General features: G+C 43.7%; 1 protein-coding gene across 1 annotated transcript in view; it reads left to right on the top strand.

The window, feature by feature from the left end:
- si:dkey-206f10.1 (adenylate cyclase type 8) overlaps positions 1-15,231 on the top strand; it is a 39,844-nt gene that overhangs the window by 20,722 nt on the left and 3,891 nt on the right. Inside the window, exons 11-13 of the mRNA XM_056294163.1 lie at positions 3,044-3,245; positions 6,200-6,307; positions 6,879-7,036. Coding sequence (XP_056150138.1) covers positions 3,044-3,245; positions 6,200-6,307; positions 6,879-7,036 — 468 coding nt within the window. The remainder of the gene's footprint in view (positions 1-3,043; positions 3,246-6,199; positions 6,308-6,878; positions 7,037-15,231) is intronic.

Raw genomic sequence — 15,231 nt, 5'->3', positions numbered from 1 at the left:
AGCCATACTTGATATGCGTCCTCCCACTGATAAATAAAGGAGTTCTGTGAGCCACGGGAATTACCCTAACCCTAACCCTAACTTCGTGGGTAAATTCCTACCTAATCTTTCCACCAAGACAGCATGCCTTAAAGAGCTGCTTCAGCACAACAATGTGTTTGAGTGGACTGCTTGACGTGAAAAAGAATGGAAATAACTGAAGGAAACTCTTAACTACTGAGCCAGTCGTCATATTTTTGGATCCCTCAACAGCAACAAAGATCTCCACTGATGCCTCCAAAGATGGCTTGGGAGCTGTGCTACTTCAAGCCAATGGAGACAAATGGCAGCTGGTGGCATACGTGTCAAGATCGATGACAGAGACTGAAAAGCACTATGCGCAAATAGAAAAGGAGACTTTGGGTTTATTGTATCGGTGTGGAAAGTTTCATAGTTATGTATATGGTTTGCCAACTTTTACAGCCCAAGACTGATCACAAACCACTGATTTCAATCATAAAAAAGAACCTCAACGACATGTTCCCCAGAATCCAACGCATAATGATGAAGCTACAGCGGTATGATTTTGAGTTAATCTACATGCCAGGAAAATACATAGTGCTGGCAGATGTTTTGTTTAGAGCACCAGCACCAGTCACTGACATGCCAGTCAGCTGTACAACTGATGATGTCGATGAACACATTGACATGGTGACGGCTTCACTTCCTGCTTCTTATGTCACATTGCAGCAAATTATGATGGAAACTGAAAAAGACTCTGCTACAGAAAGTGGTCTACCATAGCCGCAATGGTTGGACAAAAGGAAGATGTCCGCAGTTCTATTCTCTGAGAGCAGATCTGAGTGTGGCTAATGGCCTTGTGCTGAGACAAAACAGGATTGTCATCCCTCAAGCCATGCGCCAGGACATCCTTCGTCATATCCATGAAGGACATCTCAGCATGGGAAAATGTAAAAGGAGAGCAAGAGAAACAGTGTATTGGCCAGGTATCAACATGGATATTGAGAACATGATAGGGAAATGTTAATTATGTCTCAGGCACCACTATAAACAAGCAAAAGAGCCAATGCTGACCGCAGACCTACCAACTGCACCGTGGCAAAAGGTAGGCACTGATCTATTCCATCTGAATGGCAAGGACTACCTTTTGGTAATAGACTATTATTCAAACTACTCTGAGGTAGTACAACTCCCCAGTACATCAGCACAGTCTGTCATCACACATATGAAAGGTTTTTTCACCAGACATGGAATCCCACAATAGGTGGTCAGTGACAATGATCCCCAGTACAATAGTGGGGAATTCAGGGAGTTTTGCTAGGCTATATGGATTTCAGCATCTTACCTCTAGCCCACTGTATCCACAGTCAAATGGACAGGCTGAAAAAGGGGTCCAAATTGTAAAAAGACTGTTGAAAAAGGCAAGTGGTGGTAAAACTGACCCTTACCTGGCTTTGCTAAGCTGCACGGTGGCATCTCTGGAGTATAGAGCATCCCTGGTGAGCTCCTCATGGGTCGCAAGCTGCGCACCACACTTCCACTTGTTTCAAAAGGGAACAATGACAAAAGAGAACTGGCTAATAAGAGGATGAAACTCAAGCTCAAACAGAAAATCAACTATGACAAAGCAGCAAGGAGACTGGAACTTCTTCAGAAAGGGGATGTTGTGAGAATCGAGGATCCTGATTCCTGGACCAGAAAGGCAACTGTCCTCAGCAAAGTCGGTCCCAGGTCATTCACTGTGAAGACAGAGAACGGACAAGAGTTGCAGAGAAACAAGAGGAGTCTGTTGAAGACTCAGGAGGACATCAAGAAACATGCACAGGACACTGAGTCTGAAAAGAAAGTTGGTGTGACACCAGACTTCCATCAAGTGAAGCCTCCTTCACCTTCCCCAATAACTGAGACACCAGCTCTTAGAAGGTCCACCAGACATAGGAAACCACCTGACAGACTCATAGAGCAATAAACCGTTTAGCTGTGGTTAGAAAGAACAGAAAGAGAGAGAAAAAGAGTGTTGATATTCCTGTTGATTAAAAAAAAACTTTTGCATTTGTTACGTTGAAACAATGGCATTTGTGTTGTTCCAAGTTTTGTCTTAACAGGATGTTCGAGACTTTAATGTGCATGTTATGTTTAATGTTTCTTTGTGCTACATTGAGACATTTTGAATGTTAAGAATGTTTACACTTGAAGTGCTATGAGTTATGGTTATGTAATATGTTTTATATATAAGAGTCATGGTTATGCAATATGTTTTATTGACCTGTTTGGAAATGGGATGTAATGATGTTTATGTTAACAATACATATGGGTGACCTGTTGGTGTCAGTATAACATGATATGGATAGACAGGAAGTAAGACGTTGATAACGTGTGCAAACCAGAACCGAGGGGAAGAATAAAACAGCTAACTGAACTAGCAAGATGTTCCAAACACTGTCTCTGTCAATATAAAAAATAAGAACATTACAAACATTTATTTCATTTGTCTCCTCAATATTTGTGGAGGTCCGTGGTCTTTTGGGCACGAGAAAGCTCTCCATATTCAGCTCGCATTAGGTGATGTCCGAAGCACACAAAACTTAACTAGTAGCAAGTTCATGACCTCTGACTCATTCTGGCGAGACATGAGTAGTGCTCCTTCGTTTGAGAAGACCGCGGTTAGATTTTTTTTATTGATTGTGTTTGTAATTAAAGATTCACAATATGTTAGCAAAATGATAAAAAAAAGTGGTTGCGTTACAGTTACTATGCCAAATCTTGAGGTTGCTATAGCAACTCCAAGCAACACCATTGCGATGCCTTTGGTGCTGCTAAACTGGTCAAAAAACTGCGCTAAGAGGGAGTCGTCCTTAAGTGGCACTTAAAATCTCAAATGAACGATATGGTGTTTCTCTGAAAAATAATAAGAGGTTGGTTGCCCCTGTTTGTGCATTCAGATCAGATTTGTTCTCTTGAAAGACAATACTTAAATACAAATAAAATTGGTTTCTGCATTAGCATAATAACTAAATTGTCTTATCTCCTCTTGTCCCTGCAGACAATACCCGGCTGTGATCCAGTTCTCGATCTTTCTGCTTGCCTACATGCTGCTGCTCCTGCTGGCCCTGGCGGAGGAGTTCAAGCTGGCTCCTCCAGCATTGCAGCACTTCTGCTGCTGGATCCACGAAAACAACAGTGCTCGCAATCTCCTCACCCTTACAGCCATCACCATCAACTTTAGCTCGGCCTCTGCCGACATGGTGAGAGCCTCACCAGCTCAGATTGACACACTGTTTATGTACATATGATAAAGAACTTTGTTCATAAAGGAATTAAGCAATTTGAGCCTAACTGTAGAGCAATGTAATACATATTCAAGCTGAGGTTTATTAGTATTATAAAAGTAACAAGATCTGATCTTGAACATAGGATATTGCAGTCATTTGGTAAGTGATTTAAAACTTGTTTTGAGTTTTGATTCAGATTTAGGTTGTTATCGGGCTTTGTTGGGCTGAGTACTTGCTAGTTTCACTCTCTGAGCTTCAATAGCAGGATCAGCAGGCACAGGTCGTGCCCTCTATTGCTTCCTTTGTTGTGAAAATCAGACGGGGTCAGGATTTTCACTGATAGTTTATAAGAGAGATTGAACTAAACCCAGCAGAACACACTCTGATCTTGAACATAGGAGATTGCAGTCATTTAGTAAGTGATTTAAAACTTGTTTTGAAAGTCACTAATTGACTAAGCCACTGATGCTCGAAAAATGTTTTTTGCTTTTAACTCACTCCTCAATCCGCCTCCTCCTCCAACCTCCACTCTGCTCACTCCTGACATGTTCGCCTCATACTTTACTGATAAAGTTTCTGTCATAAGGAACCAGTTCTCTGGGCCTGACCAACTCTGTCTGCCGCTGCCAGCTAACAGTGCCTCATCCACCTCATTCTCCCCCCCTGACTGGGGAGGAAGTCTCCAAGCTTCTGCTGGACTCTCGTCCCACTTCCCTTTCCTCTAGACCTGATACCATCCAACCTCCTACAGACCATTTCCCCCACACTTAACCCCGCAGTCACACACATCACCAACTCCTTGCTTACAATGGGTGTGTTCTCCACCACATTTAAGTAAGCTCGGATCACCCCATTGCTCAAAAAACCTACACTCAACCCAGTCCAGGCTGAACACTACAAACTGGTTTTACTCCTATCCTTTCTTTCAAAAATATTTGAGTGCACGGTCTTTAACCAAGTCTCTGAATTCTTTTCTGAGAACAATCTGTATGATCCGAATCCGTCTGGCTTTAAGCAGGGTCACTCTACTGAGGCTGCACTCCTGTTGGTAATAGAATCACTGCATTTGGCTAGAGCTGCCGGTCAGCCCTCAGCTTTGTATTGCTGCTAGATCTGTCAGCTGCATTTGACAGAGTTAACCACCAAATCCTCCTCTCCACACTCACTGAGCTTAGTAGGTCAGGATCCGCCCTCCGCTGGTTCATGTCCTACCTCTCAGGGAGATCTTTTAGAGTATCTTGGAGGGGAGAAGTGTCCAAACCGCACAGCTTATCCACAGGGGTACCTCAAGGGTCTGTGCTTGGTCCCCTTCTCTTCTCAATATACACCATCTCACTTGGTGCAATCATCAGTTCCTATGGTTTCTCATACCATTGCTATGCTGACGATACCCAGCTCTTCCTATCATTCCTGCCAGATGACCTCACAGTCTCGCACAGATATCGTCATGCTTTGCTGATATCTCTGCATGGATGAAAGGACACCACCCTCAGCTTAACCTATCTAAGACTGAGCTCCTTGTCATCCCAGCCTGTCCATCCTTATAAAAACAGATCAATATCCAGCTCGGATCAACCCAACTCTTGCCCACAAAGTCTGCCTGAAACCTGGGTGTCATGATTGATGACCAACTAACTTTTAAGATTCACGTGGCCTTGGTTGCTGTCATCGTGCATGCAGGTCTCCCTGCATGCACTTTCAAACCTCTGCAAATGATCCAGGCTGTGGCTGCATGTCTGGTCTTCAACCAACCCAAAACAGCACATATCACTCCACTGTTCATATCCTTCCACTGGCTCCCAGTTGCTGCCCACATCAAATTCAAAACCTTGATGCTCACTTACAAAACAGCAACTAAAATGGCTCCCGCCTACCTGAACTCCCTTATTCAGGTCTACACTCAGTCCCACTCACTATGCTCTGCCAATGAAAGGTGCCTGGCACTTCCACCACAACGGAGCCCTAAGTCACTAGCCAGACTCTTCTCTTCTGTAGTTCCCGGTGGTGGAATGAGTTACCAAACTCCATTCAATTTGCTGAATCCCTCTCCATCTTTAAAAAGAAGCTTAAAGACCCAGCTCTTTCTTGAACACCTCCACACCTGATGGTATTAACATCAAGAAAAAAAATCGCTTTTAGGGCCACTCTGATGGCCGAGCGGAATAAGCCACCATTCTTGCAATCCGCTCGTCATGTGGCTGGGAGGTTCGTATCCCAGACTCGCCATAACTGGTCACGGCCAGAGCGTCCATGGGGTAAGGCATTCATTAGGCCACCCTTACCCGAGGGATAGTGGGTGTAAATCGGTGTAGTGTTTGGGGACTTGTTGTTCTCCAGTGACCCCTCTGGCCCATCCGGGCGCCTGCAGCCAAGGAACCGAAAGCATTCTCCCTACGTCTCCTTCACGGCCTGAAGGTAATGCAATCCATGCCAGGCTTCAGCCTGTAAAATAGCGAGAGCAGCCGACACGGGTTTGAAGGAAGCTGGTGTTACGACTATCTCCATCCTGTGGAAACGTGAGCCAAGGGAGTTATTCGACAAGAGTTCTGGCCATATGCCATTGGGTTAATCAGGTGGGATAAAGGAGAAAAACTAGAAATACATTTTTTAAAAATCACTTCTATGCATCCTGTGGATTGCCTTTTTGCACTGCCTGTTGACACCTATGTCCTATCGGACTTGAACCTAGTTTTTTGACACTTGCGTTGTTGCCTCCTGACTAGATCATTGCATGTTGTATTTACTCTCAAATGTACGTCACTTTGGATGAAGGTGTCTGCTAAATGAAATTGTAAATTGTAAGTGAATGTATTATATAAACATATCTATCTCTTTATTAGCAGATTATCACTATACCAAAACACATTAGTTTGTGAACTGTCTTGATGTCGCTTATAAAATACCACTCTCTGTGTCCCTTCATTCAGGTCTGGTGCATTATAAGGGACACAGACAAAGGCATGCCCGAAGTGATGGACAAAGAAAGCACAGCCTCACCAAACCAATGGCCTCTCACTGTCTGCACTTACCCAGAGGTAAAGACAACAGTAACTGGACAATCGTGTAACAGTCGACAAACTTTCGTGTATGTGGCAAAACCATCATTTGGAAGGCCCAGTCAATCTAACGTTAAACATCTCAATCTCTCTAACCCTGACATTGCACAGAGACCGACAAAAACGCAAAATGCTGCAAATTTTGATTTTTCTTATAGTGGGTTCAGGTGAATATTATCAGCCAGACTCATCTTATGGCCATACATCCTAACAACCCATGACATCTTGTACTGAGTATTAACATTTTGTTTTCTTTAGAACAGGTATAGAAGTATAAGAGCTATTTCGTAACATCAACTTACATATTTCTAAGGCACTTTAACCTGATATGAACACCGTCTTGAAAAAGAATAGTGACACTACATTGAAATATGATGTATGGCATTAAGGCAGCAGCATGAAGCAAGTTGATTTGCATGGGAAAGGGTCAACGTGGCTTATCCCATTGGAAGGTTCTTTTGAAACTTTTTGAGTAAAGTCTGATTTCATGTCTCCGCATTGTAATTTCTGCTCCTCCACATTTCTTCCCATCGTCTGTCTGGCTGTGCAGTTCTTTGTGTTAAGCGGGGTGATTGCCATGGTGACCTGCGCAGTCTTCCTGCGTCTGAGCTCCTTACTGAAGCTTGCGGTGCTGCTGCTGACAGTGGCTGTCTATTCCTACCTCATCCACCTGGCCTTCCATGCATTCAGTCAAGATGTGCCATACAGGTCAGTGGACGCGACCCATGTGAGCCTTGGGTCTCATACATAATTGAATGCACACATCATGGTTTAATGAAGTTTCTGTTTTATTATATTTTTTGTTTGCATTCATCTTTAGTTTTACTTGGTGTCGAGGCTTAGTTTCCCATGCAGTTGTGTGTTGGTTGAGTATGTGTTAAATTATGGTTGAGTTACTAGTGTTTCAGTGTTTGGTGTGCCTTTTTGGTGAGAGGTGATAGTATCTTTTCTGTGTACATACTGAACGTACATACTTTTATCAATAGGTACATATGCATTGCTTCAATAATAATTTATTGATGCAGTATCGACTGATGTGGACCCATTTATTGTTATTATTATCTATCATAATAATGTTATTTCTCATTTTGAATAAAAAGTTAGAAATTGATTATTTTAATCATATATCTGATGATTATATATGTCCATTTTATTAAATCTGTTTATTGGGTTTTGCAATTTTTTTCAAACAACACAAACAAACAATCAAGCATATGTATCCCCTCCCTCCCTTCCATCCCCAGAGCAGAGATAAACAGGAAGAAAAGAAAAAAAAGTAGTACAGGTGACAATCATATCAAAGACAGAATTTCATTCAAAGTCATGCCATTACAGTAACAATAGGGTTCCTGCAGTACATACATGGACTCCTAAAGAAAAGAAAAAAAAACACCACTGTGTGTGCATGCGTGTTTATGTATGCAAAACATTCTATCTAACCTTCTGTGGCTTTAGCTATCCCCATCCTCTGGAGCAACTGTTAAGGTCTTAGCATCGTCCAGAAAAGGTGACCATGTTTTTTCAAAGTTTCTCATTGAACCTTTCAGGGAAAATCTAATCTTCTCTAACTTGATGTAGTATAACACATCTTTGATCCATCTACTGTGGGTAGGTGCCGATACATGTTTCCATTTCAGAGACATCTAGCTAAAAGAGAGGTGAAAGACATAATTCTATTACAATACAGGGGAGTGTTAGTGTTGGGGGGGAATGCCAAATAAGGCCATAAGAGGATCAGGTGGAACGTCCACACCAGCTATATCCCCAAAGGATTTAAAAATGTCCATCCAGAATTCAAATAAGCGAGGGCAGATCCAAAACATGTGAAGCAGGTCTGCAGGTGATTGTCCACAGCAGTTACATGTATCACTTATACCAGGACATACCCTTGCTAGTCTAGCATTAGTGTAATGAATGCAATGTAAGATCTTACATTGTGTATGAGACTGTCTAGCACATATTGAGGCGGTGTGAACTAGCCCCAACACAGTGTCCCATCCATCAGCTCCACACCCAAATCCTGCTCCCAAACAACTTTAAGATGTTAAGAGTCTTTAAGATGGTTAAGAGTCTCGGACTTAATGGAATCTATTTCAGTGTATATATAATTGAAATTAGGCTCTTTACATTGGGGTTCAAAGAGAGAATGGAATCAATTTCAGAATGAGTAGGATGAGTAGTCCCCTGGGCCTGATGGATGGACAGTGGAATTTTATATAGGCATTGTCAAACCAAGTCAAGTCAATTTTATTTGTATAGGCCAATATCACATATTACAAATTTGCCTCAACTGGCTTTACACCAACACACAACATCCTGTCCTTAGACCCACCTTGGACCATTGTCCCACCTTATCTTCCCTGAATTACAAAGCATGTATAATGAATCATATTTGAATGGTCGGCTGCCAGAAACACTACATCAAACTTCTATTTCCTTGTTGCTTAAGAAGGAAAAGGACCCACTTCTTTGTAGCAGCAGGAGACCGATCTCACTTCTGAATGTAGACCAAAAGATTTTAGCCAAAGTCTTTTATAACTACCTCCGAAAAGTGGTCCCAGGCCTGATATCGACTGACCAAACAGGCTTTATCCAGGGAAAGCATTCTGGTAACACTTTCTATGAAGCTTGCATCTATAACGCCCTATAAATGTAGCTATAAGTCATTGTAAGATTCATTATAACCATGTATACGCCCTCACAACACCTCATAACCACCTTCATGATACATTATGTCAATTTAAAATGGATTTATACATTTTAAATGTGTCATCATTAGCCTGTTTATCTGTCAGATGTCATAATGCATCATAGCCAACTTGTTTTGCTGAAGTTTTGCAGCGATGCATAATGAGACTTCAGTGCTATTTCACAGTCTTCAGCCATAGCCGTTAGTCATTGTAATACACATTATAAGAAAGGATGGGCGTTATAGATGCTTATAGGGCGTTATATATGCAAGCTTCATAGAAAGTGTTACCAGCATTCTTTCTTTAACACAAGGCAATTGCTTGACATGATTCATACACCAAGCTTTGAATCCCCCAAATCCGTCCTTTAGTTGGATGCAGAAAAGAACGCAGAAAAGGATAGGGTAGAGTGGACTTAACTATTTTTTGTTCTGGGAAAAATTGGGTTTAGTAACGATTTTATTTTGTGAATTAAACTTTTATATTCAGCCCTTTTAGCTTCAGTTATCACCAATGACTTACACTCACTTATTTTTTCCTCAAAAATGGCACGAGATAAGGTTGCCTTCTATCCCCAACGCTATTTGCAGTTGCCATTGAACCCTTAGCTATTTGGCTTCGTAGTGAAGCAGGGTTTGAGGGTATTATGAGAGGTGGGATTACCCACAAAGTGTCCTTGTATGCGGATGACTTACTCTTGTATATATCTAATCCAAGCTCTTCCATTCCTATTATTATGTCTATACTGGAGCAGTTCGGCAGATTTTCAGGGTATAAACTGAGTTTTCAGAAAAGCCAACTTTTTCATATAAACCCAATTGCCACAAGAATGCCTTATTCACTCTTTCCTTTTAAATGGAGGGATAGTGAGTTTAAATACTTGGACAATTTCATCACTAAATCATTCCCTCATATTTTCAATGAAAATGTCCTACCTTTATTAAAACGTTGTAGGGAAGATTCTGGCCGTTGGTCCACTCTGCCCCTATCGCTGGCTGGCCGTATTAACCTTATCAAAATGGTTGTCCTACCCAAATTCTTATACCTCTTCCAGCATAGCCCCATATTTATTAGGAGAAGCTTCATCACAAAATTAGACCAGACTATATCCTCCTTTCTATGGGGAAACAAACCACGGCAAATTAAGAAAGCGTGTCTCCAATGGCCTAAGTCAAAAGGTAGGATGGCACTTCCAAATTTTCTTAATTACTAATGGGCATGTAATATTCAGAAGCTTCTCTACTGGCCCAACCTAGAGAACACTCCTCTTTGGGTGCAAATAGAGATGTCCTAAGACTAAGTTGCTATTAGTCTTATTCCAGCTGCTTGAGTATTAGTCCTTTTCTCTATACATCTGCTGCTGGTTCCTAGTTGGATCTTATTCTAGCTGTAGCTGTCTTATTCTATTTACTTACTTGTCTTATTTACTTATTCTAGCTGTAGCTGTTTTTCACCTAGTGTGTCCTTAAATATTTCTTGTTACCTAGCTGTTTTGACTTAGTATTCCTTTTAGCTTATAAATATATTCCTTGGTAACTCACTGTTTGCAGTTTTAATAGTATTGTGCGAGGTTTGATAGAGTTTTACATAAGTGACCAGTTTCTGGGCAATAGGCCTATTTTCAGTGTACCTCTTTGGCCAATTGGGTGTTAAGTGGCCAGGGTGTCGCCTGCACTCGTGGCAGACAATTAGCAATCAGTGTTCTTTAAATCACTGCTGCTACTTGGAAGCATCAGCTTCCAAGCATCAGGCAAACAAGCCGAGGCCAAACAGGTCTAGGTTGAATGAAGGCTAGAGTGAACAAAGGCAAGCGTGACTTTTTCAAGCCAAGACTTCGTCCAGCACGGACTGCTCTTTTTAGACCTGTCAGTCATCTGTATTTTGTGTACCTAGTATAGACTATGTGTTCCCTTTGCATTCCTGTCCTTTCCTCTTCCTGGGGCTGGCATAGACGTTGGGTCACTCCTAGGCGCTGTGACCCTACCAATCTCATCTATCCCACTCTCTCCACTCACGTTGAGCAAGTGGTGACGGGACGGCTCTGGAATTGCCAGTCTGCGGTGTCGAAAGCTGAGTTTATCTCAGGCTACGCATCCTTGCTCTCCCTCAACTTTCTTGCTCTAACTGAGACCTGGCTCATGCCAGAAAACACTACCACACCCGCAGCTCTGTCTGATGTGTACTCTTTTTCTCAAACTCCCAGAGCTGGGAGTCGGGGTGGTGGCACTGGCCTGCTAATCTCCCTGAAATGGAAATACTCTCTTGTTTCCATTCCACAATTTTCTCCGCCCTCTTTTGAATTTCATGCTGTTACTGTCTCTTATCCAGTCAAACTCACCATTGTGGTTGTGTACCGCCCACCAGGCCCCCTTGGTGAGTTTCTGGAGGAGCTTGACACACTTGTCTCCCACTTCCCTGTTGATGACTCTGCACTGATCCTTCTTGGTGACTTCAACATCCACACTAACAAGCTAGATCCTCTTCTCTCTTTCCTCTCCTCCTACCCACAAGGCCGTCAACCAGCTGGACCTTGTCTTTACTAGACACTGTCCTATTTCCATTCTCTCTGTTACTCCCCTCCAGCTCTCTGACCACTATTTCATGTCCTACTCACTCTCCCTCTCTTCACCCCCCTCAGCCCCTTCCCCTACCCACATGATTTCCACCCGTAGACACCTCCACTCTCTCTCCGCCACTGATCTTTCTTCCTCTGTTACCTCTATCCTCCCCACACCTGAATCTTTCTCTCTCCTACCCCCTGACACTGCTACTGATCTTCTTCTCTCTACCATCCCCTCTTCTCTGGACAGTCTCTGTCCCCTCACCTCCAAGTCTGCATGCCCAACTCCACCTGCCCCTTGGCTGACCGACTCAGTACGTACTGACAGACGGAGCCTGAGAGTGGCCGAGTACAAATGGAGAAAAGGCAAACTCCCAGAGGACCTTCTCAACTTCCAATCTCTTATTTCTACTTTCTCCTCCTCCCTTTCTGCTGCTAAGGCTGCCTTCTATTGTTCTAAGATCCTATCCTCTGTCTCTAATCCTAAGAAACTCTTTGAAACCTTCTCTACACTTCTTCAACCCCCACCTCCTCCTCCTACTTCCTCCCTTTTCCCTGATGACTTCACTAAGGTAAACGACATCAGATCCTCCTTTTCTCACCACCCGGTTAGTGCTGCTTGCACTATCCCACCCTCTGCACCCTCCTTCACCTCTCCACGTCCCACTCTATCCCACCTCGCTCCCCTCTCCCCCGACGAGGTCCTAAACGTCATCACATCCAGTTGCCCCACCACATGCTCCCTTGACCCGGTCCTCTCCCCTCTTCTTCAGTCTATAGCGCCTGAACTCCTTCCATTTCTAACCCACCTCATCAACACCTCCCTCCAGGCAGGATGCTTTTCATCTGCCTTCAAGACTGCTAGAGTCACACCCTTCTCAAGAAACCATCACTTAACCCCTCTGACGTCAAAAACTACAGACCAGTTTGCCTTCTACTCTTTCTATCCAAAACTTTCGAATGTGCTGTCTTTAACCAACTTTTTTGTACCTCCACCAAAAAAACATCCTGGACCCCAACCAGTCTGGGTTCAGGGTGGGTCACTCGACAGAGATGGCCCTCCTTGTAGTGACAGAATCGCTGCGCTCTGCGAGAGCAAACTCTCTCTCCTCTGTCCTGATACTCCTGGACCTGTCAGCTGCGTTCGACACAGTGACCCACCAGATCATCCTCTCTACCCTCGAGGGGCTGGGTGTCACAGGCTCTGCACTCGCTATGTTTGCATCCTACCTGATGGGTCGCTCCTACCAGGTGACATGGAGGGGATCTGTGTCGGAGCCTCGCAGACTGACTACAGGCATTCCACAGGGTTCGGTTCTGGGTCCTCCCCTTTTCTCCCTGTACACGACATCCCTGGGTTGTGTTATTCACTCGCATGACTTCTCTTACCATTGTTATGCCGATGACACCCAGCTGATCTTGTCCTTTCCTCCCTTTGACACACTAGTAGAGACACGCATTGCTGCGTGCTTGACTGACATCTCGGAGTGGATGGCGACACACCTCCTGAAGCTCAATCTGGACAAGACAGGGCTGATGTTCCTCTCAGGGAAAGATTGCCCACATAAAGACAACACCGTAGCAATGCCAACTCATACTGTGAGGAATCTGGATGTGATCCTGGACGACCAACTGTCGTTTGCTGCAAACGTTGCATCAGTTGCTCGCTCCTGCAGATTTCTCTTCTTTAACATCAGGAAGATTTGCCCATTCCTCACCGACGAGACAGCATAGGTGCTCGTCCAGGCTCTGGTCATCTCCCGGCTGGACTACGGCAACTCCCTCCTTGCTGGCGCCCCGGCGTCAGCCATCAGACCTCTGGAGCTTGTTCAGAAAGCTGCAGCTCGTCTGGTGTTCAACCACCCTAAGTTCTCCCACACAACTCCCCTTCTCATGTCCCTACACTGGCTTCCAGTAGCTGCTCGCATCCAGTTTAAGACTCTGGTGCTAGCCTACAGGGCAGTGAAAGGAACAGCTCCTTCCTATCTCCAGGACATGGTCAAGCCCTACACCCCCGCCCGACTACCCCCGCCTGGTTGCACCATCGCTCAGAGGCCCCTGCTGCCGATCGACCCGGTCACGGCTCTTTTCTAACCTGGCCCCACAGTGGTGGAATGAACTCCCCACTGATGTCAGGACAGCGGAGTCGCTGCCCATCTTTTGGCGCAGGTTGAAAACTCACCTCTTCAAGAACTACTACCCTGTTACTTGCTCTTAGCACTTATTGTATTCACTCAACAAAAAAAAAACTCTTTCTTGCACTTTTACTTTAGCACTGGTTTTGCTCTTAGATGCTTGTTTAGATGCACTTATGACCTCTGATGACTAGTAGTTCTACTGATTTCCTATGTTAAATGCACTAATTGCAAGTCACTTTGGATAAAAGCGTCAGCTAAATGATTGTAATGTAATGTCCTCTTCCCAGCAGTCTCTTTATTCTTTAATATGTTCAGGCTTACTGCTTGTCTCTGTCATCAGCTCTATGCCCACCGTTATGCACACTGTAAAGATTTGGATGCAATTCAGGAGGCACTTTGGTCTTAACAGACCATCCTCTCATTCCCCAATATGTCGTAACCACTTGTTTAAAACATCATTTATTGATCTCACCTTCCAAACCTGGTTTGACAAGGGAATCAAAACTGTTGAAGATCTGTACAGCAAAGGGACTTTCTCATCATTTTCAGACCTGTCTGAAAGATTCAATCAGAGGTGGACACCCCGGCTTCAGAAAGTAAAAATCTGACCATGTATTTGTTCTAGCCATTCACTAAACAAGGTGATTTCGCTCTATCTGGCCGAAGAGTTGTGCTAATTAAATTCAGCTGGTCTAATGTATGGGTGGAACAAATACAGGACTTTTACTTTCTGAAGCCAGATTGTCCGCCTCTGGATTCAATTTGACTAGATCTAATCTATTTCACATTTCTTATAAGTACCTATTTTTAATGTCTATTAGCTTCAGTTTATTATTAAGCCTAGTTTATTTCTTTTCAGCTTTTTATTTTTATTATTATCTTTTTTTTTTTTTTTGGTAGTTTTATCTTGGCACACTGTAGTGTAACATAATTGTGATTGGCCCCGGTGCAAAATTTTTTGCCCCCCAACCAAGCACAAGCACACGCTCATGCGTGCACACATGCACGCACACACACAAACACTCCAGACAATTGCAAAACAGACAATTGCAATGTCACCATGGAGAGGCTAATCATGCAACTCCCTTCCTGCAAACCAGCCTTTGATCAGCACCATGAACAGCAGCTGAAGCATCAAATTTATCAAAGCTAATCTAATAGCCTGCCCTGGACTCAAACCACCCCAGCCTGATTTCTCCAACTATCAGACATCCTGATATGTCCCAATAACTGTTTAGAAAACAGTTATATATCTCAGGGAATGCACACACAGCAAGGATCAGTCTCTCATCCATTTTGTGGGGTGACACTGTGCAGCTTATAGAGAAAAGTTCAAGATAATTCAACTCTGGCAGTGAGCGTGTGGGATTGCACCCACTTGTCGCTCTGCCTGACAGTTAGTCCACACCTCCCTACCTGCCTGCTCACCTCTCACTGAGAATGAATTACTAGGCACATCAGTCGCTCCCCATATGAAAAGACCATTAAGCAGCAAACACATCACCTTCCTTCATT

The sequence above is a fragment of the Lampris incognitus genome, chromosome 15 (assembly GCF_029633865.1).
Source record: "Lampris incognitus isolate fLamInc1 chromosome 15, fLamInc1.hap2, whole genome shotgun sequence".
NCBI lineage: Eukaryota > Metazoa > Chordata > Actinopteri > Lampriformes > Lampridae > Lampris > Lampris incognitus.
This window is presented reverse-complemented; position numbering and strand designations above follow the sequence as displayed.